The sequence below is a fragment of the Oratosquilla oratoria genome, chromosome 17 (genome assembly GCF_046742065.1).
Source record: "Oratosquilla oratoria isolate Oo_2021 chromosome 17, ASM4674206v1, whole genome shotgun sequence".
Classification (NCBI taxonomy): Eukaryota; Metazoa; Arthropoda; class Malacostraca; order Stomatopoda; family Squillidae; genus Oratosquilla; species Oratosquilla oratoria.
The window spans coordinates 34,943,688-34,968,053 of NC_134793.1; the positions used below are offsets into that span (position 1 = coordinate 34,943,688).

General features: G+C 36.4%; 1 protein-coding gene across 5 annotated transcripts in view; it reads right to left on the bottom strand.

Moving 5' to 3' along the window:
- Positions 1 to 21,312, bottom strand: part of hrg (poly(A) polymerase hiiragi) — a 40,143-nt gene extending 18,831 nt beyond the window's left edge. For 4 of the 5 annotated variants that reach the window (XM_076200926.1, XM_076200923.1, XM_076200927.1 and 1 more), the window contains exons 1-7: positions 21,193 to 21,312; positions 17,004 to 17,095; positions 13,632 to 13,810; positions 11,195 to 11,276; positions 10,823 to 10,999; positions 10,042 to 10,297; positions 9,540 to 9,736 (exon numbers count right to left, since the gene is read on the bottom strand). In XM_076200926.1, coding sequence (XP_076057041.1) covers positions 9,540 to 9,736; positions 10,042 to 10,297; positions 10,823 to 10,999; positions 11,195 to 11,276; positions 13,632 to 13,798 — 879 coding nt within the window. In that variant the 5' untranslated portion in view covers positions 13,799 to 13,810; positions 17,004 to 17,095; positions 21,193 to 21,312. The remainder of the gene's footprint in view (positions 1 to 9,539; positions 9,737 to 10,041; positions 10,298 to 10,822; positions 11,000 to 11,194; positions 11,277 to 13,631; positions 13,811 to 17,003; positions 17,096 to 21,192) is intronic. The other variant, XM_076200924.1, reaches the window with a different exon arrangement.
- Positions 21,313 to 24,366: the final 3,054 nt, after the last annotated feature.

Below are 24,366 nucleotides of genomic sequence, written 5' to 3' on the forward strand. Positions count from 1 at the left end.
TATATATGTATGAAGTGTTTCTTATTTTCCATTAACATTTAATGTCTATGTATTAATTTTGGCACTGAACTGCAATAGTTTAATTGATATTCAAAATTTAATGGTAATGGCTTTCAAAACAGATTGATGAAGTATGGTGGGGTATTACTATAAGAAGTATTCCTTTAAGGAACCCACTCTACGAACGTAGCCACCCTTATTATAATCTTCTACTAGGATAATTAGTTTCTAATAATTATGACATCTTTCTGAATGTAACCCTTGCATGATTAAAAGGGTTACATATATATATGAAATAAAGGAAAATTGGTTAAAGACTGCCGAGTATTTAGATAATTGCATGAGAATTTGGTTATGCAAGGAGAGTTATGAAGAGATTAAATGGTTTGAAGTGAATGTGGAACAGCATTAGGGTTGTGTGATGGTCCCATGGTTGTTCAATGTATACATGGATGGGGTGGTTAGGTAAATGAAAGAGTACTAGACAGAGGTTTGGAACTGGTTAGAAATAATAGACAGTGAGATATTTCAAACAATCCATTGCCTCAATTCTCTTTAATAAAAGATTCATGGCTCCCAGGTAATTAACAACTACTACCAGATTGGCCCATAAGTTCCAATATACAAGGGGACAAATTTGAGTGTAGTAATTTCAAAGATCAGTCTATTAAGGGTAGTTGCTGAGGTATATGGAAGTGTCTCACTATAAGGATTGGGGAAAGGAGCAGTGTGGATTTAGGAACGATGCTATGTAGATCAAAATTTTGTGGTAAAACAGATATGCAAGATGTCATTGGCAAAGGATAACAATTTCATGAAAGGGTTGACAGGCATTATGAAGCATTGCAAATATATGGAAATAATTTTTTTCGTAATATATCTTTTGCAATTGTAGTGAACGGAGATAATGAGTAGTTCATGGTAAAGGTAGGGCTACACCAGAGTTGTATAACGTCACCTTGGGTGTTCAAATAACATGGATATGAAAGGGATGGTCACATAGGTACATGGAAAGGTACTGTGCAAAGGTTTGGAGTTAGTGAGTTGTACAAGAAGTTGAGTTATCCACTTCGATATGAAGACACCTACGTGGTGTCAGTGTCTTGATTATATATTTTTTGTAGTTGTACATGAGTTACCCCCAGATTCTGTGAACTGGTCTGATCACATTTTCTGTGTTTATTGTTTATTATTATTATTATTTATTAATTTTTTTATGGTTTAACGTCACACACTCCCCCCTATTGGGAGGCTAGGACGGTGCCCCTCACAGAGGGCTTTGTAGTGTGGAATCTAATGAACCATGCCCTTGGCTCAACTTCCCTGGTGGCAGGATTTGAACCGCCCTCACCTCCACCTTCGCCACAAGTAACAACGCCTTAACCCGCTCAGCCAGCGAGCTTCCTATTACTCATAGGTAAAAGAGAATGAGGAATACAGCAGTGATTTTATATTTTATAATGCGAGTAGTGTGATACAAATTACATGTGGCAGCTCATGCTGCGCAGAAGAATTTGAGTTGTACTGAAGAGGTTAAAGGTCAGACTGAAGCAGTTACTGGAGTTTAGAAGGTTATGTGAGAGGAAAAAGCTGAAAGTAAATGTGGGGAAAAATAAAGTGAAGATATACAAAGGATGATGGTGGTGGAATACTCACAGGTATTGTAGAAGCCTGATGTACGACAATGCAATGATGCATCACAATACGAGTGTTATAAAATATAAAGTTAAAGCTGTAATACTTGTTCTCTCTCACCCTGAATGTTGACAACCACAGAAAATGCAATCAAAACTGTTCATAGAATATGGCGGTCACTCAGTTACAACTACAAAATAAATATAATCAGGATGGCATTACCAGCATCCTCATATACTCACTCGTGCCTCATGATGCCTCAAGTGAATGAGGCAGGAAAGGGAGGAGTGGAGGTGGAGGTAGAATATAGATTGAGAAAAGCAAGCAAATGCCCTGGGGGATTAAAAAGTGTAATGAGAAATAGACATTTGGGAATGGATGCTAAGAGGAGATTGTATGAAAGAATGATTATGCTGACAGCACTATATGGGGCAGAAACATTAAACATAAGAGAGGAAGAAAGGAGTTTGAATGAGTTTGAGATGAAATGCTCAAGAAGTACAGTGGGGGTTACTTAGCTAGATAGAGTGAGGAACATGGTGAGGAGGAGAGCAAGGGTGGATGAAAGAGTATTGGGATGGTTTGGACACATGGAAATAATCAGTGAAGAAAGATTAAAAGTGGTGTGGAAGGCAGAGGTGGAGGAAGTGAACATGAGGGGGTGACCAAGGATGAGATGGATGGATGAGGTAAAAGGGGCACTGAGAAAGAGGAGAATGTCCGTTGAGGAAGGAAGGGAAGGGACAGAAAATAGGGAAGAGTGGAGAATGGTCAGGTAAGGATGGTGCTGTGATGCATGGAAGGGAGTGGGTGGGGGATGGGAGTATGTGTGAATGATATTTTGACTCAGCCCTAAAGGACTTCTACCCGTCTTCTCTTTTTCTGCATGAGGGAATGGATTAAATGAAGCAGCCTTGCTGCGGATGTCCTGTGTCTTGCTGCACTGCTTCTGACCCAGGGCAGTAGGCAAAATACAGGGATGACCTGTTGTCCAGGAGGTGCCAAGATAAGAGGGAGGGAAGAGGGTGAATGGGAGTGGAGTATGTGGGGATGGAATGGGTAGGAATAGATTTTATGCCCTTGTTTTTTGACTACCTCCCTTGTAAGGGGGAAAAAGCCACAGAATAAGTGGTAGCCTATTAGGTTGGACTAGTAATTGGTTGAATGGTCGAAAACAGAGAGTTGTTTTAAATGGAAAAACTTCTGGATGGAAAAGTGTTGCAAGTGGAGTTCCTCAGGGTTCCGTTCTTGGGCCACTTCTATTCATAGTATATATAAATGATATAGACCATGGACTAAAATCTACTGTTTCCAAATTTGCTGATGATACAAAACTGTGCAGAGTGGCAAATGATCATTCAAACCAATTAGATATTCAAGTCGATTTAGATAAATTACAGCAATGGTGTGAAAAGTGGCTAAAGAAATTTAACACAAGTAAATGCAAGGTAATGCACATAGGTAAAAATAACAGTAAGTATGATTAAAAGTTATTTGGTAATTCGTTAACAAAAGTGGATAGTGAAAAAGATCTCGGCGTAATTATCAGTAACAACCTCAAATCATCCAAGCAGTGTATTTCAGCCTCTGAGAAAGCAAATAAGATTCTGGGACTGATTGCACGATCTTTTGATTTCAAAAGTACATCACTCATTAACAAGCTATATAAATCGTTAGTTCGTCCACATTTGGAATATGCTGTTTCTGTATGGTCACCGAATCTCATTAAAGACATTGACAGGCTGGAAAAAGTACAACGGCGAGCCCCAAAACTGATCCCAAATATCAAAAATAAATCATACGAAAATCGACTAAAACACATGAATCTGTTTTCCCTAAAAAAGCATAGACTCAGAGGTGACTTGATACAGGTCTTTAAGATTTTAAAGGGAATTGACAACATCAAAAGTGACCAAATTTTCACACTGAATGAGAATCAGACAAGAAATAATGGTCTCAAATTATCCGGAAATAGATTCAATTTAGAAGTAGGTAGAAACAACTTTGCCAACCGTGTAGTAAATGAATGGAATAAACTTCCTGCACAGGTAGTGCAATGTAGTTCAGTTCGAAGCTTTAAGAATCAGTTAGATAAATAAGTAAGATGCTGTAATGATTATAATTTATCTTATATTATTTGTTTTTGTTTTGTTATCATTTGTCTGTCTGATTTTCATTTATTATTAGTTATATGTCAATTTATTATTATTTACTATTTACCTGTTTGTTTATTATTTAACTATACCTATGCATTTATTTATGTATTTTATTTATTTACAGTATTATAGTTTTTATTTATTGTTTTATTATTAATATGATTTTTTTTTTTTTTGCATCCGACCTAGATATGGATCAAAAGGTCTCCTGTCAGCATGCTCCGCCTTTGTAATCCTTTGTATTTATGAAAATATACTTAAAATTTGGTTTACACCTTTGGCAATTCTGAGTATTTTGACTAGAATTATATATCTTACTACCATATTTTTGCTTTTTTTTTTTAAGGTGCTAAGATGATAGGGAGGGTGGAGGGGTCTGGAGTGTATTCAGGGATGGAATGGGTGGGAATGATTTTATGCCTTTTCCTTTTTGGCTACCTCCCTTGTAAGGGGGAAAAAGCCTTGGTATATGTATGTACTACCATATTTCTGTATCTGTCTGAAAGATAATGCATACCCCAGTTTAAACTATACTAGTACATACCAATGTATAGATTGCAAAATATTTGAGAATGAAAAGGACTCCACATTTTTAACAAGTTCATTCCAAGGACATTCCCTTAGCTGAGTAAATTTAGAATTAATCAAAATAAGCTATGACACTTTCATTATAGTCACGAATATGAATGAAATAACCTGGCAGAAGCAAGTATAAAAGGTGAAGAGGCCACCTACTAAGGTATGAAATTAAATCTGACAACCACAATCAAACCTGTGCAGAACCAAGTTAATTACAACGTCAATTACAATAATTTACTGCCAATCGTCCTGACTCATTCCAGGTCTCCCTCAATGATTAGTTTCAATGTACTCAGCAATCAGTCAATCCATTGACTGGCTTGCTATCCAGGCAGTGGACAGGATACAGGGATGACTCTTCATACATAAGGAGCTAAAATGGGAATGGAAATGGATGGGTGATGGATGGGAGTGGGATGAATAGGGAGTGGGTGTACGACTTAGCTGCCTATCTCCTGTTCATGGAAAAGAACCCTTTGGTTTATGGATAGTCTTGTGGTGTGTCCACACAAGTAACTAACACATGACAAACTGCATGAAAGGAAACACTAAGTGGTGCATCACAATCCATATAAATAGGAAGGGAGGGAAGGGGGGAGCATTACACAAGATCTCTGGTGTTTCATCCAATGTGTCTACTGTATACAAACTGGAAAGGAAACACCAAGTGGTGCATCACAATCCATATAAATAGGAAGGGAGGGAAGGGGGGGTGCACCCTAAAGAATACAAGTAGAATGCATCCGCTACCTGTATAATCGGTAGCAATATTTGCGATAACCACACTGGGTCATTTCCTTGTGTTTGTCACATGTTCACACCATACTGGTACGTTTGTACGGTATGCATTATGTATCTATACATGTATTGGAGATGTTTCTGGGGGCTGTTTATGGATGTGTGAATAAATGTTGCAATATTTGTTTCTTATTATACCTAGTAAGTTGTGGTTTTATTGTGTAATATAATGTGGCAACTGTATGGGCTTGAGTTCTTGCATAGTAATGTAAATAATTTTTATATGCTACAAAAGTGTCTGTATAGTTCCTCTTTACAAGGGAAAAGGGGACAAGTGTGAATGTAGTAATTTCAGAGGGATTAGCCTGTTGAGTGTAGTAGGGAAGGCTTATGGGAGGATCTTAATTGAGAGGATTAGGAGAGGAACAGAGGGAGTAATTGGTGAGGAACAGTGTGGATTTAGGACGGGTAGAGGTTGTGTAGATCAGATCTTTGTGGTAAGACAGATATGTGAGAAAGCTATAGGAAAGGGGAAGGATGTTTTTTGGGCTTTCATGGATCTGGAAAAGGCTTATGATAGGGTAGACAGAAAGGCACTGTGGGAGGTTATGCAGATTTATGGGATAGGAGGAAAGCTTTTGGGAGCTGTCAAGAGTTTTTATGAGAGTAGTAGAGCATGTGTTAGGATTAGAAATGGAGAGAGTGAGTGGTTTGAAGTAAAGGTGGGACTTCGTCAAGGATGCGTCATGTCGCCCTGGCTGTTCAACTTATACATGGATGGGGTGGTGAGAGAGGTGAATGCTAGGGTAGTGAGTCAGGGATTGGAGATAGTTAAAGAAAATGGAGAAAAGTGGGAGGTGAGCCAGCTGTTGTTTGCGGACGACACTGCGCTTGTGGCAGGGTCAGAGGAGGGATTGAGGAAGCTGGTGGCAGAGTTTGGGAGAGTATGTGATAGAAGAAAGCTAAAGATAAATGTGGGTAAAAGTAAGGTGATGAGATGTACAAGGGGTGAAAGTGGCAGTAGACTGGAAGTGAACATTAAGGGAGAGCGACTGGAGGAAGTGGATAGTTTTAGATACTTGGGTGCAAGTGTAGCAGGAAAAGGTGGAGTGAAGGTGGAGGTAGAATGTAGATTGAGAGAAGCGAGTAAATGCCTTGGTGGTTTAAAGAGTGTAATGAGGAATAGACATTTGGGAATGGATGCGAAGAGGAGACTGTATGAAGGAGTGATTGTGCCAACAGCACTGTATGGGGCAGAAACGTGGAACATAAGAGAAGAAGAGAGAAGGAATTTGAATGTGTTTGAGATGAGGTGTCTGAGAAGTATGGTGGGGGTTACTAGGCTAGATAGAGTGAGAAATGAGGAGGTGAGGAGGAGAACAGGGGTGAAAAAGGATTTGGGAGATAGGGTTGATGAAAGAATATTAGGATGGTTTGGACACATGGAAAGAATGAGTGAAGAAAGACTAGTAAAAGAGGTATGGAAGGCAGATGTGGAGGGAGTGAACATGAGGGGACGTCCTAGGATGAGGTGGATGGATGGGGTGAAGGGGGCTTTTGGGGAAGAGGGGAATGTCTGTTGAGGAAGGAAGGGAGAGGACGGAAGACAGAGGTGAGTGGAGAATGGTTGTATATGGATGATGTTGTGACTGCATGAGGAGGAATGGGCGGGGAAGTGGGGGGTGGGGTAGTATGTGTGAGTAATTTTTGACGCAGCCCGAAGGGATTTCTCCCCGTCCTCGCCTTATATGCAAAGGGGGACGGAGAGGGGGGGTCGCCGATTAAATGAAGCGGCCTCGCTGTGGATGTACTGTGTCTTGCGACACTGCTTCTGACCCAGGGCGGTGGGCAGGGTGCAGGGATGACCCGTCATCCAGGAGGTGCTCAGATGAGAGGAAGGGTGGGAGGGGTGTGGAGTGTATTTAGGGATGAAATGGGTGGGAGTGTTTTTATGCCTTTCCCTTTTTGGCTACCTCCCTTGGAAGGGGGAAAAAGCCTTGGTATATGTATGTATGTATGTACAAAAGTTTTTCTAAGATTTTCCATAATCCCTTCAACCCAAAGACAAGTTTTAATCTGTTATATATTTTCCTAAATTAAGCAGTGGTTCTCACACAAAACTAATCAAAATGTTTCTAGTCAAATTTTCAGATAACAGACTTAATCTAAACATTTTGTTCTATCTCATCCCACATGAATCGGCTTTTGGGTGGTCCTTGTAATGAAGTGACTCCGTCAAGGCAAAATATATTTTGAAAAATATATCCGAATCAACACCTGCACACTTGAATAAGTAAAATCAACACAGAGTAAGAAACTATATACTACATACTTTGTACTTTTATGAGATCATATGTATATTCAAAATTTTGTACTTAACAAGGCAACAGGTTTTGCATGTCTGTCTACTATAAACTGCACTGTTTCTTTCTCCTTTAAATACTGCTATTCAGTCATACAAAAGACAAATACGAAATTACTACACAATATTTTTCCACAAAACACCAACTTCTCTACATCATTCTCGGATAATCACCACTTAATTTTGTTCACTATGGCACCATTTTCTATACGATTCAAACTTCACAGAATATCAACAACAAAGATCATTTTTCCCAGATTTTCTTAAAACATTGTTAACTTCAAATTTTCCAATTACCTATTCAGCACACAAATTTCTGGATGGGTTGCACACCTTGCTGACTTCCACCTTCTGTGCTTTCATATGATTTGATGAAATTTTGTTTTTCTATTTTTCTCCACACTGTAAAACATGAGATTTGCCTCTTTCCGTAGAATATGTGATGTAGGAGCAATACATTTTCCACATGCCACTTCCCAGTCAGAAGAAAACTTCTTTATTCTTACTAATGTATTCATAAGAACAATCTTTGACACATTTGGAGAACGACTACAGTTATACTCGTGTGCTTTCCATTTCATGTATAAAAGACAAAAGCAAATAAAAGTTATCACCACATATACTTTTCCTTCACCATATTTTCTTGTACAGATCAATCAACCAACCGGTTGATTCTCTAACAGAAAAACACAAACTTGAAGACCCTGAAAGCTGAGATGATATTACAGGACTTCCAATTTAAATTTAATTTCAAGTTACTTGGAACCTAATTTGAACTTCTCAGATATCTTTAAGAAATTGAAAAAAGTCAGCTACGTTCCGTACTTTTTCTTTTCAAAATAATATACAGATAACAAATTTGATACAATTATAAATGACCACTAAAGTCAAGCAGATCACTTATGCTCATTTTTAGTGGCCTTTAAAGGGTTGATATACAAAATATCTTTGTCATGTTTTTCACTTCCTGGGCTTGTGTTCATTTTTTCTATATCTATTGGCGAGTCATGTTATATATCTATAATTCCCCCAAACATACGTACATGCATGTGAATATGTATATGTATATACATATACATATATATATATATATATATATATATATATACACACATATATTTTTGCAAATAAATCACTTGAACACGTGATCAGAAATATGCTGGTAACCACTTATATATATCTACATATATCTATATGTATATATATGTATGTGTATATGTATATATATATATATATATGTATGTATATATGTGTATATACATATATATATATATATATATATATATATATATGTACAGACGCTCTTCTACTTCATTCATTTTACGTTTTTTCGATTTTACTGACTGTAAAAAAAACATTTTAGTGAATTTTTGAGTTTAGCGCGCTCTCCGCAGTACAAGACATACGCATGACACTGCGTCCATTGTTTACATGGCACAAACGACAGACTGAACGTGCCTTGCCTCCTCCTCCTCCTCCACCATCTCACTTTATGTTGCTTGAATTTAATTTATTTGAAATTAATGTTATTATTTTACAATGTTATGTTTATAATTAATGATTTAGGGGTGTTTTATAAGATACGGTAATAGAATTTATGGATGTATAGTACAGTATGAACGGTCATACATTACTGGAACGTACAGTAACAACTTACGTTCATATTCATGTTACATTCGGCTGTTCGGAACGTAACTAAAACGTAAGTTGAGGAGCGTCTGTATATATATATACATACATATAACAAAAAAGCCTTTGGTATATGTATGTATATATCTACATATACTTATATACATATGCAAACACACACATACGCATATGTATATATATTTGTGTATATATATATATATATACGTATACACACACATATATACATATATAGATAAATAAAAGCCCAGGTGTTTTTACCAAATGTAAACTTAAAAACATAAACTTTTTATCTCCTTTCAAATTCTGTATCAATATCATATCTAATTTCTTCAGAACACGACCCTAGCATAATAACAAAAATTCCATGTAAAGAATAAATAAACAAGAATAAATATATAAAAATAAATTGAAAACTTTACCTTAAACCCAAGCTTCCCATCAGACGGCTGTTTTAGGTAAACTGGCGCTGGCCAAGTCCATTTTGAAAAGACCAAGAAGAACTTCTCCACTAAAGTTGCTGCGGAAGCATTCGGGTAAAGTTGGCATGTACGGGCAACCAACATTGCCCAGGACACACCACCGAGGTAACCCAAGACGTTGCTGTAGACTCCGTGTCCTGGAAAAGAAACAGTTGAATTTACAATAAGTTTTCTTGAAAAATCAGGAACCACAAACCAAACACCAGAATATAAATCAATGCATATGGAATAACAGCAGGATGCACCAAAACTACCCCAATAGAATACCTGCATACAGAAACCAATATCCTCCCAACAGAGCATCAATTGAAAATGATAGGTACAGTAGTTCTAAGAGAGAGCCTTGAACCCTAATCACCCACCCCATACATCACACAAGCACAAACAGTTAGTGGATAAAATTAAACAAATAAATGAAACAAAGCTAATACATCAAACTTACTCTTTGCCCACAACTTGATGGCTCTTAAAGCAAGTCTGAAGTTTTCTCTATTTGGCACTTGACGCAAGATTTCATCAGTGACTCTACAGCCATTGAGACTTCGCACACATTTTTCATCCAAATTCTTTAAGATAGTGTCATCCCGAAGATCAACTGAGTCATTGATTTCTTTGAGTGCAAGTCTTGCAAACAACATATCAATTTCAATACCATCATATTTCATCTTTATTACAGGTACGAAGGCTTCTTCCACTGCCTAATGTCATAAGAAAGAATAATAAAATAAGACATATTTTCATAAAATTCAAAAATAATAATAATAATAATGATAATAATAAAAATCTTATAAATATCTGAATTGCACACATATACTACAAAACTGACAATTGAGAAAACTCGTTTTCAGATGCACAAGAAAAAAAAAAAGTGAATGTTAGTATCAGGTGATGCACATTCAAAAGAACAGAAAGAAGGAAGGTCTAAGATTTTTTTTTTATCAAATTGGAAATTAATTCATGAATAACACATGAACTTAGGAATGAACAAACATGTGCCAAAGTGTAGAGGAAGGAAGAAGCAGAAACAAGACTAGTTCAATAAAAGGTGCAAGACAGGAGGAGACAAGATAAGAGGGAGGGAGGGGGTGAATGAGAGTGGAATATGCAGGGATGGAATAGGTGGGAGTGGGTTTTATGCCTTTGTTTTTTGGCTACCTCCCCTGTAATGGGGGAAAAAGCCACTGGTGTATATATATATAAACACACACACACACACATCTTACCCTCATTTCCGAAACTTCTGGCTGTTTTTTGAGTAGTTCATAAAAAGTGGTAAAGTAATCACTACGTTCAATATGTCTTGGGGCAACACAGACAGCATCAATATCAGCTCCCTTTCCTGCCACACCCAAACGATATGACCCAAAGGTAGATATTTTGCCCCCAACGGAGTCAGCAAGCTGAAAAAATAAACAAGTAACCATTTAATAAACAAACCAATCAAATAATAAAAAATAAGCATATAAATACTTTAGCATTATGTGTTATTATGGAAATAAATTTCTTAGCTTATTATGATTATATCCATGATGGTTTAATTTCTTACATTATAGGGTACAAACTTAAAAAAATGACACAAATTGTGTCAACTTTACCTGTGGAGGAACATTTTTTTGTAGACTCACTTCAGTTATCCATTTCTTCACAAGCACATTCAGTTTGCCCAGGACTTCAAGTCTTTGATAATACAGAATGTAAATATTAAAACCAGTGTTAAACACATTTGATGAAAACCTAATCATAATGGATTACTTCTACACAAAAGAGCTAGGACTGAACAGTATAATTTTATATACAGGACACAAATTGTCTCACCCTTCTGATACATGAGGAATCACATGAAAAAACACTTGGATGTGCAAATGAAAAAAGCCAAACTACAGTCCATTAAAAATTGTAATTTGAATACTGACTAAAGGAACATTAATTTCAAACACAATAGAATAACACAAGCTTTTCAGTTATTAAACATGTAGCTACCTTATGCAATAAATATCTTCATTTTTACCACTTAAGAAGCACTTACAAATGTATAGTAGCAAGACTTAACACAAACTATTTTTTCTGATACTTTCTACTCACTTTTTCCTGACACACAATTGAGAAAAAATTAGCAGTAAGCAAGATGCAGGGATGACCAGTCATCCAGGAAGAGCCAAGATACAAGGGAGAGAGGGGATTGAATTGGAGTGGAGTATGTGGGGATAGAATGGGTGGGAGTGGTTTTTATGCCCTTGTTTTTTGGCTAATTCCCTTGGTATATGTATGTATGTAAATTCAAAACATGCATAAGCCCACTATCCTTATTTTTACTCTGCTGCCTTTGGTTTCTACTAGTGGAAACCTAAGGCCCCCAACAGTCGGTAAGTTTCCTAGCTTTCCCAGAGAAAATGTGTAATTCAATCTGTGTTGTGTCAGATGTGGAGTGGCAAAGGGTAAGTTGCCAAGTCTATCAGGTCAATTTTGTATCGACAATTTCTGTGCTGGCTGGCAACCTGACCTGGAAGCATTTTCTCTTCTGGTAATACAGTCGAACCTCGAAAGCCCGGACCCTTGTATGACCGGTCGAAATGAATAACGGGGGGACTTTTCAAGCAAAGTTCCCTATTTGTCCGGTAGGTGGCAGCGACGGCCGGACACGTGTACTCAAACCCGGCCCAGTCAAGCTGCCACCAGGGCTGCCATTTCGTAGAATTTTGTACCAAAACGTAGTAAAATAGTGCCATGTGGCAACTGCACAAGGACACAAGGAAATTTTTTCTACATACCAGCGGGCTGTTAAAAACGTTCAAAAACTCAAACTTTTGCAAAAGTTTAAAAATCATAGAACCAGTTATCAAATAATAAATGGTACATCAAAATATGACTTTTATTGGTAATTGTTACTTATAAAATATCATACCCCAAAAGATACGTTTTTACCGTGTAGAAAAAATTATACGCTAAAGTTTCAGCTTTCTTTTAGCGATAATAATATATAAAAAAAAATTATATCTTACTGAATATGTTAGGGCATGGGGGCCTTATATACATTCAAGAAAAAAAAAACTAGAACCAACATTTTGTCAAAGTTTGACAAGCATATCTTGCTATGAAAGTCTGCACACGCCCGACAAATATGTATGGCCCGGTATGGCAACACTCCCATTCTACACGGCAGTGTAGAAAATGCGGCAACCCTGGCGACCGCCACTGTCCCGCGTGCATACCTTCCAATATTTACAGTGTACGTAATAAAAAACAGTACAGTACACTGTATATACAGTACATTTACATGCCTGTATTGCAGTTATTATTACGGAATTATTAGTACTATAGCATTATTATTACAGTGTTAGAGTATTATTCTTATGTGTTTCTATGAAAATATACGGGTATTAGGGCGATATTTTCGATGACCAGACGTTTGGCATGACCGAACCACCCTTCCCCCCAATTAGTCCGGGCTTTCGAGGTTCGACTGTACTTGTACTAGGCTGGAGTTGTTCAGACAGTTTTGTACAGATGTGTTGTTGGACAGTTAGGATGGGCTCAAATACATACATACATACATATACCAAAGGCTTTTTCCCCCTTGCACAGGGGGGGTAGCCAAAAAGAAAGGCATATGCTCAAATACATTAATTGATAATATCTTGCAAGAGTGGACATTTTCATTCTGTGCACTGGGCGTAGTCATAGGATATGATGCTATGGAAGTGTGGATTCCAAGTTCTTCCAACAGAACTGTATTCATACCACTCGTATGCATTATTCTGTAATGAGGGCTTTTGTCTTTGGATGTAAATGGTATGGTGGGTATATTTTGATAGTCCATTAATTCTTGTTCTTAAGGCCTTACTTTTACGTTTGTAGTGCATCTTTGTGTTCTTGTGTGGAACTGGGCTGTGACTGTATCGTGTAATTCACATGACTAGCTTCATTGTGATGAATTTTCCACTTTCTGTATCCACAGTGAGATTAATATCTTGGGTACATTGTGACCCCGAGTCAAGAATGATAAAATATTGAATAAAATATAAACAATCTTACCTGTGATTGAAGTCCACATCCGATTCAAACATACTAGCTTCAACCAGGTAGTCTTTCAGGTCTTTTGTTTTCTCCAAATCAGCAGGTTTAGGATAAGCTAAACTGATCGCTGAGGTCATACCCAGTGTTTTGTTGTTCTCCAGTTTGTCATTACTCTTTCCATCCATTTTGGTCCGTTTCTGTGAAAAGAAAAAGATAACGAATCAACATTAATGAACCAGTACATTTTCACACCGAAGAAAACCAAATAAAAAAATATTAGAAGTAATCCATTTGGACCTAGAGATCCACCACACAGAATAAAATAACCTCATGTCAGCCAAAATAAACTTGTTCAAGTGACAACTGTACTGAATTTGTAAGGCCTGCCATTCTGACAACTAACTGGTAAGGAAAAGGGTCATTAAACTTGAAATCAGTAAACTAACACAAATACGGGTAAATAAATTGACACCAAACTTGTGAGCATATTGCAATAGCATCACACAACAATAAGATTCCTGCTAAGAAGACACAAAGGAACTTCAAAGAACCGGAGAAAATGGCTAGCGCAAAACCCCCACAAAAATCCTTAGTAACACTACTCACCCCAGATAACTACAAATCCACGAAACATGTCCTATCAGTGAATGGCCACAGTCTACCATCAAACTCCATCATATTAGATTCCACATGCAACACACCCAATCTCTTCCCCATACCACAAACCTCACAGGGGAATACTTATAATTATGACAATAATTGTTTGAAGTTTCACACAAAAGCTAGAGCCATCCATTTGGGAAAAAAGGTTAGACCTTCATATGTGTTGTATGTGCACACTTCTCACTAACATGACACAACAACTGTTGCAGAATTTCAAATTAAGGTGGCAGTAGATGTATACAAGGTGTGTGATAAAATTCCAAGACAACTCCTTCCATAGGATGATGCCTACACAGGCATCATGAGGCACGAGTGAGTATATGGGGATGCCACCATTGGTGTCTTGATTATATTTTTATTTTGTAGTTGTAGCTGAGTGACCCCATATTCTGTGAACTGACTTGATCACACTTCCTTTGGTTATTAATATTCAGCGTGAAAGAGAGCAAGTAATACAAATGCAACTTATATTTCACAATGTGAGTATTGTGATGCCTCATCAAATCATTGTACATCAGGCAGCTGATGCTGTCCACAAGAATTTGACTTGTACTGAGGAGGTTGAGATCATTGAGAGCCATACAAAACAACAAAAAGAAATGGCTAAGAAATGTCTTACATAGCAGACAGTGTACAGTAACCCAAAACAATCACATTTCTGGGACTAAAATATCATAAAATGGAGTTTCCAGCAGAGCAACACTCTAACCTGTATTATTCAAATACTTCACAAATGATATTCCAAAAGGGATACCTACCTTTAATTATTTTGTATTCTATTAACCACCACTTTAACCCCTTAACAGCCAGGTTTTTTCTTAATATCTAATTTTCTGGTGATTTCTTAATATAGTTCCATTATTAATGCTGATAACTTGTCACTTTTTTATACATAATATTGTAATTTGTATGCAAAGTACAACTTTAGGCAGAAAGGAAGTTAACTTGTCTGTACCATTTCCTTCTATTCATTCTTATTACTGATAATAAAAGGAATGAAGAAATCAATCAATTTTTATTTTCATTTTGAGGAAAAGAATGCAGAAAAAAATTAAATATGAGTGAGAATAGATCAAATGAATCGGTCACATACATCCCCCTTGCCAGCTGTCAGTCAACCACCGAGGAAACACCACCATAGACACAGCTGCCAGATGTACAAGTCATTGAGTATACATGTTTGATGTTCAGAAATGTGTGCAAAGGCTCAGAAGTTACAAATACACTCCTTTACAGCTATATTTTTGTAGGTTATCTTTTAGCCAATTTTACTTGTTAGAGACTAATTCAAATTAAAGAAGAAATTATACAAGACTTAATCAATAATTAACACAAATCTTAACTTTAACTAGTTGTATTTTAGTTGTGGACACCTATGCAATATATCATTAGAAAATTAAATATTAATTTTGTAAATTATAATACATAAAGATATGCGATTTCCTTGGCAGAAATAAAAAATAAAAAACCTTGCTACAAGTAAATTTACTAACAAACAAAGCCACTAGGATACAGTACAGACGCCATGCCAATCCAGTCACTATCAGACAACGGCTTTCATGCTGTGAACCAGGTGTTCTCCAACTCCAGGTGACATTAATAAGTGCTGTTACAAAGACAATAGGGCTTCCTTGGACTTTATGAGAGAACACGGGGTTCTGCCATAGTCTGTTAATTGCCCAAGGCAGGCCATCAGCATCCGTGATGACAACAACGACCCAGATGATCTTTACAATTTGAGGTACCGAATTACTAAACACTGCTTAGATTATGTAGGTTAGAATAGACTAATATATCATCCTTTCATTTGTTTGACCTCGGCACTTATCAAAACAAACATGGCATATAATTCAACCACCGCGACTTCGTTCTTTAGAAAATATGTTTTAGAAACTTTTTTGTTATTGATTTCCGCCAAGAAAATTTCATATTACGTTGATATAATATAATTTAAAAAATTATTACTAATTTTCTATTGTTATATTGTGTAGTTGTACACAACTAAAATTTTACCACTTTAACCTCACCAATACGAGTTAAATTCTCATGGGTAGCATCAGCTGCCTGATAATTTGATGAAGCATCACAATACTCGCATTATATAAGTAATATAAAGTTACAACTGTATTACTTGATCTCTCACTCTGTATATTAATACATACATATAACAAGGCTTTTCCCCCCTTACAAGGGAGGTAGCCAAAAAGGAAAAGGCATAAAATCATTCCCACCCATTCCATCCCTGAAAACACTCCACACCCCTCCACCCTCCCCCTCATCTTAGCACCTCCCAGATGACGGGTCATCCCTGCACCTTGTCCACTGCCCTGGGTCAGAAGCAGTGTCACAAGACACAGCACATCCATAGCAAGGCCGCTTCATTAAATCGGCGACCCCCCCTTTCCGTCCCCCCTGTATATTAATAACCACAGAAAATAGGATCAAGCCTGTTCACAGGATATGGGGGTCACTTAACTACAACTACAAAATAAATTTTATCTAGACGCTAACACAGGCATTTTCATATATCCGCTCGTGCCTCATGATGCCAGAATAGGTGTCATTGTATGGAAGGGGTTCACATCACCAAGCACCTGACCCATTCAAACTGAATGCACATCCTTCCCATTCGCTACAGTTTCATAGCTCGCCAAAAGGTAGCTGTACCAATAACTTCCCTTTCCCATTTCAATGCGTGCAACAAGTGACCACATCTATCAGCCATACCTTCACTTAAAATGGAGAAAAAGAACGTTTTGTCAGCAACTGGGGCCAATAGCAGCTCTCAACAGGAAAAAAGGCAGCAGAAGATCCTCACTCTGAAGAAGAAAGTAGGGGTGCGGAGTTGCAGTGAAAAAAAGTAACTCCAACTCTGATTCAAGAAAACTTTTAGGTTGCATCTCCAACTGATCATAAATCGTCGCGAACTTTGAACAAAAGTCCACCGAATGTGAATCCCACTCGTTACCATATAGCCACATTAAATGTGGCAAAATTATCAATAATCTGCAGCATATACCAGTATCAAGGATTTGAATCAGCTGAAATACTATCACCCTCAAGTCCATTTTTCTCCAATTGACATCACTCATGGGTAAAGCAGCAATTACATTTTCATTCACTATGCCATTGTAAATACTGTATTATGGAATAAATTACTAGTAGCAGCAATTGAGTTCAAATATAAAACCTGGCCATCACATGTTTCAAACACAGGTCCACTGAGTGTGAATCCCACTTACTACCACACAGCCACACTGAATGTACAAAATGATTGGTAACCTAATGGATATACTAACATCAAGGATTCAGCCCAGCTGAGATACTACAGAACTGAAGTTCGGTTTCCTATAATTGCTGATGTCACTCATGGGCAAGGCAGCTGGGTTTATTTGAATTACATTGCTACCACTAGCAATTCGTCCCATAATTGTTACAGCAGTGAAGAAGAAAGAAAGGAAAAAAAAACTAATACTATAAGAAAATATGCAAATCTATATCAATATAAATGAATGATGTGGATAGATAGCATGTAAGGATCAGGAAGTCTCTCCCTTGTGACCACCCCAATGTCTACTATTTGTTCCAGGCCCAACACAAGGAAGCATCCCTTCTTCCTTTCCAAATCAGATTGGTTTCTCAATGTACACTTAACAGACACCAGAGGAAATTCACCAAAAAGACTAAAATATCAATTCACCAACTCTGGAAGTTATATGATGACAATGAAAGCCATGCACACTACTACCGCAGAGTACCTGCACACATGCAGACAGTAGGTCCAACTTGGCCCTGTGGATGTTCCGACTTGGCCCATTCACTGGATTGTTAATACTGACACAAAAAAATACAGAAATAAATGACTGTGAACACTGTAGGACATGTAGGAATATTATTCTAGGACAATTCCCTCTCAGACAACTGCCCCCCTGGATAATCGCCATCTGCCAATTCCCCCCCTTCCAGATGATTAATCCCAAAACAATAGCCCCTGATAAATAAATGAATGATAATTACAAAATTAATATATATATATGTATATATGTATATATATATATATATAAATATACCCAATATCACTGTCAAATTAAATGAGGCATTTCGCTTGAATAATAAACAGACAGTATGACCATACTCATCTGAATTTTTGGCTAGACACCTCAGGGATCAGACACTTTGACCTACTTTAAATTATACCACTAGATTGTATATTACATTCAACCATCCACAGCAAGGATTTCTTTGCACCTTAAGTTCCTTATTTAATTTGTTTTGGTCCTCTTCTGACACACAGAAGACATTGAATATGTCATCTACTTTGTCCCAGTCTGGCCTGACCCACACAATATGGTCACGGTAAAAGCCAACAACAGGCTAAAAAATGTTGAAAATCGACTGGATTGCTGATAAAATTACTTGTTTTTAATTCTTTACGTTATAACTTATACCTGTACAAAGATTTAGCACATTTGAATGAACAGATCATGTAATATGTTCAAGTTTACTTTGCTGACAACAAAATGGACTTGTCAGCCCTCATCTTAACTAGTTTTAGTTTGGGTCAATCACCCTCTGCCAGGGGCATTACCTGTCCCACCAGTCTGAAGAGCAAGAGAAAGGTTAGGTTAGGTATTGAGCCTGTCAGCTGGTGATGGCTCTTGTCAGCTTTTACCATGACAGGTCACCCTAATTTGCATCCAACTACGTCCAACAATGAAGATATGCTTTTTATACTCGTTAAATGTTAAATTATTAATAATCTTTTTTCCAATTAATCTTCATCTACATGTGGCTCATCAATTCAAATAAATTGTTCTATTTGGCCATGTTTGTATGATGTCATCACTTTCCGTGAAACTGCACAATACAGCCTCTTCATTAAAGAACTTATTGGCCAATCTAGTTGTTGTCTTTATTTCTTATTTTTATTTTTCACCTTCTATTAATCATTTATCACTACTACTGGTGCTATTAATTTATACCATTGCTAGACAAATCCACCCATCCACAAAACGTATAATAAGACCCAATAGCAAAGACCACACTTCTTTAATTTTATCAAATGAATAATAATATTAGTCATTATTTCTTACATTACACTTTTGTTCCTGAAAACTATTTCTTTACATAAAATAGTACTTCAGATTACATACATTAAATAAGTCTTATTACTTTCTGAAACTTTACATTTACTATTCACAGCGGCTATTTTTACAAGTCATAAGAATAGTCCTCAGGCTATTCTTATGACATGGTTGACAGCACTCTATATCATAAACTTTTGAACTAAATTCAAAATGGCTACCACTAATTCTAATATACTTGCAGCAGGTGCAGAACTTGATCCATTTGCAGCTCTAAAAGAATCGTTTTCCAGCTGGGAAAAGCCACATAATGTAAATCTTTATACCAGGAACTTCAGAACAATATGTTCAACTACTAAACGTACTCCTAACAGAAATTTCAAACCTTAGCTGCAGTATTTTTCAAAAAATTATTACTGTCAGCATGGAGGTAGAAAATACCACCCAAAATCTACTACTGGGACACAACCAAATCAAATGTCAGTAAGAACTAGACTTCTGTCTATTCCAAGACATCATCATACGTCATTAGCAACTTAAGGTAAATTTGCACATTTAAATTTTTTTTGAAACATTACTGGGAGGATTGTTAGGTCAGGTTAGGTTATTGTCATAAAAATAACCACTGCCTTTACTATTATTCTTGCAACTGATTTGATTTCTACATCTTTGTAAATTATAATGTATCAAAATAATATGCAATTTTCTTGGCAGAAGTAAAAAAAAAAAGTTACTAAAACAGATTTAGAAAGTAATGAAGTCGCGCCAGATGAATGGTACGCCATGTTTGTTATGATAGATGCTGATGTTAAAGAAAAGAAAGGATGATAAATTTGTCTAACATGTGTTTCATAAATCGATACCTGCACTCTATAAGTCATCCAGATCGTCCTCGTCGTTGTGAGACATTGGCGGGCTGTTCAATCACACTCTCAGATTGCGGGGTGTATAGGGTTCTTGAAGCTTGAAGGAATACATGGATTTCAGCTCCATGGCATTCCTTCAAGAATATGTAACTCGCAAGGTACTGCCAGAAGTACCGAGGCCATACACCTTGTAACTGACATTTCAACTAGACCAGGCAGACGACAAACACTTGACAGAAAAGATGGTATCCCGATCCTATGCTAGCAACTTCGTCCAATAGTATATTTGCTTGTAGCAAGATATTTATTTTGATTTATGCCAAGAAAATTGCATATTTCATACATTAATTGTAGTTTACAAAATTAATATTTAACTTTCTGTTACTATATTGTGTCCAGGTGCACAACTGAACAAACACCCTGATATGTACTCATGATAACATTTTAATTACTGTTACAAATTTACTTTAAAATTCGAAACATTCATGTCAAGCGAGTCTGTCTCCACTTTTATGTAGTAAACTTGTTCAAATAGATTTAACAAATTTCATTCCTTACCCCTATTATATCTTATTGCAACTCTTAAGGCATAATATCTCAATGCTGGTTTAGATAATAATTAGGGCAACGAATACGTCAATCAGTCTGAAACTCACTTTCATTCACTGGAACGGCTGCAATCTTAAACACACGCTGAGCTACTTGCTTGAAAAGAGTTCCTCTTTGTAAAAATCCGCCTAATACGACGTAATATTACTAAAAACTCACAACGACCCAAAACGCTTACCGGAGGACTCTGTAAACAACACACTTGTTACAACAATTGCAGGTGGCTACCATTACTGCGGTACAAAAATCCAGCATATCTCTTGGACTCTTTACGAGACAATTATATCTTCCCTGAACGCCTCACTTTGTGAATATCCTCACACATATAGTCACTGGTCTTATCACATATAAACTTACCTGCTTCTACTCAATTCCTACACAACTACGACCAAGCTTATGTTAAAATTACATTAATTCACCGAACGTAAACAAAGACTACCACAAGCATCACAATAACAACTATGGCGGTTCGAAGGGTTTCCGGTGACGTCATGAGCAATTATTTTCCTCTATGAATATTTTTTTTCTCGAAAAAACAGATGAAATTATTTATTAATAGAAAAGAAAAAATAATAAGATAATAATAAATAATTTCAAATGAAGCCACTATGTATGAAAATGAAGTTACGATAAATAATACGGAGTCTGATACTAAAGAATAAACAAAAGACATGCGTCTAAAAACGTGCGTCAATTACGTGCATATTATAAATACCATTTAGTAAATATAATTCACATACAGGGCACATGGTACTATGAAACTATTTATTGTAATATAATCTAATTACATTTATGCAGTATTACATAGAATACTATGACACTGAAATATTGCTCAGATATTGTGGTCATAAATGGCTTTACGGCTAAAAAATATGAGGGTATGAAAATATTTATTGTAACGTAATATATTTACATTTACCCAGTATTGCATAGAATATCATGGCACAGAAATATTATTTTACCAATTATTGTAGTCATTATATTCATGTAAAGGCTTTGCGGCTATAAAAATATGAGTGCGTGTATTTCGTAGACCACATACGGCCTACTTTTGTGTATTAATTATATAGCAAAATTACTGCATAATCAAGTATCATAGGATGGTGGTAATAACATGAAATAAATCGTGGACGAGGACTTTTTCCATTTATAATGATTACTTTTCTTGTATCTGAATTTAGAAAGCGGTTATACAAATCTGATGAAAGATGTTGAAATTATTTACTTTTCATTTTGTATACTATACTGGACTTGTGTATAGACTGTAACGTATTAAGAACACATTCTTGCTAGAGATATTAATCAAAATATACGATGATTATGACGCACCTTTGTGGCCTGTATATATCATCGCTGTAATGTTTGCTGCTTTATATTTCTCGCAGGTTCGTCAAACTGAAGTGCATGTCATATACAGTGAAAATAAATTGCGTACGACTGCATTTACAGAAGTTAGAGGCCAAAGGGACTCTTATGCATATCTGTGATATAGTGCGTCGCAAACTGCCCATCAACCAGACACTAATCAAGGGCTTACGTAAAACACATGCTTTCATTAGCTCGGTCAATAAAAGACATTGACTTCAGAAAGGTTTAGGATTACAAACAACTAAATCTGACCACTAGCTTTTATGGGAAATTTTTTTATGGAAGAGAAAGAAATATGTGTAGGAAAATGAAAAGTCAGTTGTGTATAACTAGGGTTTTTGCCAGTGAGTGCGTTACTGGGTGTTCTGTAATTATTTGTCTGCCGTGGCTTCGGAGACAAGGGGAGGAGCAAAGGTTTGGCGACGATAAACCTGATAGAGCCAAGCTGAGAAGTTCACAAAGGGGCGTTATACCATCGCCGAGGTGAAAATCGGATACATAACGCCTTCGTCGGCCACATTTGATGTAGATGGAGATATTACTGGTACTGAGAATAAATCACAAAATACGTGATTCACAAAATGTGTAATAAAACAAATTTGAAAATAAAATGAAAGGTGACAAAATCCCTCCTTTGGTTTTAATCTTGTTAGTTTTGATGTCACTAGTCTATTTACTCGAGTTCCTGTTTTAGATTTGTTAATATATCTAGAAGATGAACTGAAGAAATATGATATGCCTCTGCCGGTCCACGCAATAATCAGTCTCATTAAGTTGTGTGTGTTAGATTCAAAATTTGAATTCAATGGTAAATTCTACATGCAAAAGTTTGGAATGGTAATGGGGAATCCTTTGTCTCCTGTTTTAAGCAACTTGTATATGGAATTTTTTAAAAGATATATTTGCCTAAAATTTTTCCTGGGAAAGTCATTTGGCATAGATATGTTGATGATATATTGTGTATGTGAACCTTTAGACCAGTGGTTCCCAACCTTCTCTGGCTTGAGGCACCATTGCCAAGCCTTTCAGAAGTCCTTGGCACCCTTATTAGAAAATCTAAATTCTAGTTTGTCAGTATTTTGTTGATTCAACATCAGTGTAACAAAAATTTGTCCCTGGATTATATGAAAATACTCATCTTTACACTGATGCTGCTTTAACGAACAAAAATGGATGACAGAATCGGTAATACGAAAACTATTTTTGCCCTGAATTTTGGCGGCACACAATTGATCTCACGGCACCCTTGTGTGCCGCGGCACACCGGTTGGGAATCACTGCTTCAGACAATTTTCTATTAAGGTTAAACAGTTTGGTACCATCAAATAATTTCTGAATGTTAAGATTTATAGGTTTGGAAATAATTTTAAATTGTTTACAGGGAACCTACCAATGTCCTTTCTTATATTCATTAATATTCTTATCACCACCTTAAGACTAAAGTGTCAGTGTTCTCTTCCATGTTTTTAAGGGCCTTTAGAGTTTGTTGCCCAGAATTTTTAGACCAAGATATTGAAGCCATTTATGATATTGGTAATGAATTTTAATATCCTAAACATTTAATTTATTTGGCTCAAAACACACCAAAAATGTTTTTATGGGCTTACTCATAAACAGCAATTTATTTTTAAGAATATTTTAACTCTCCATTTTCATCAGAATCTAGTTAGTTTAACTAATACTTCTAACAAATTTGGTGTTCAAGTTGTCTTAAAAAATAACAACACTGTTAAAAGCTGGTTGATTAAACCATCTGCTTGTAGCGAAGGTTGTGTTTATAGTATACCTTGCAAAAATTGTATCCTTAGTTATATTGGACAAGCAGGCAATGATTTAAAATTGAGAATAAACCAACATAAATATAACATCAGAATAGGGCAAGTTTCAAGTAAGTTGTTTGTGCATATAAGGGACTCTAATCATTGTGATGACACAAAGAAAATTGTCTTAAGTAAGGACATTAGGGAGAGAAATATCATACGATCATGTTATATTAAAGCTTCATTTGAGAATAACATGAATATGAGTATGGAAATGTATAAATTAGACAACTTTATAGACAAGGTTCCCAACCGTCCTTTATTCCAAAGGACAGCCCTTTATTCAGTTTTATTTGTTCTTGTCCTTTATTGAGATTTGAAATGACATTATTTGCCCTTTATT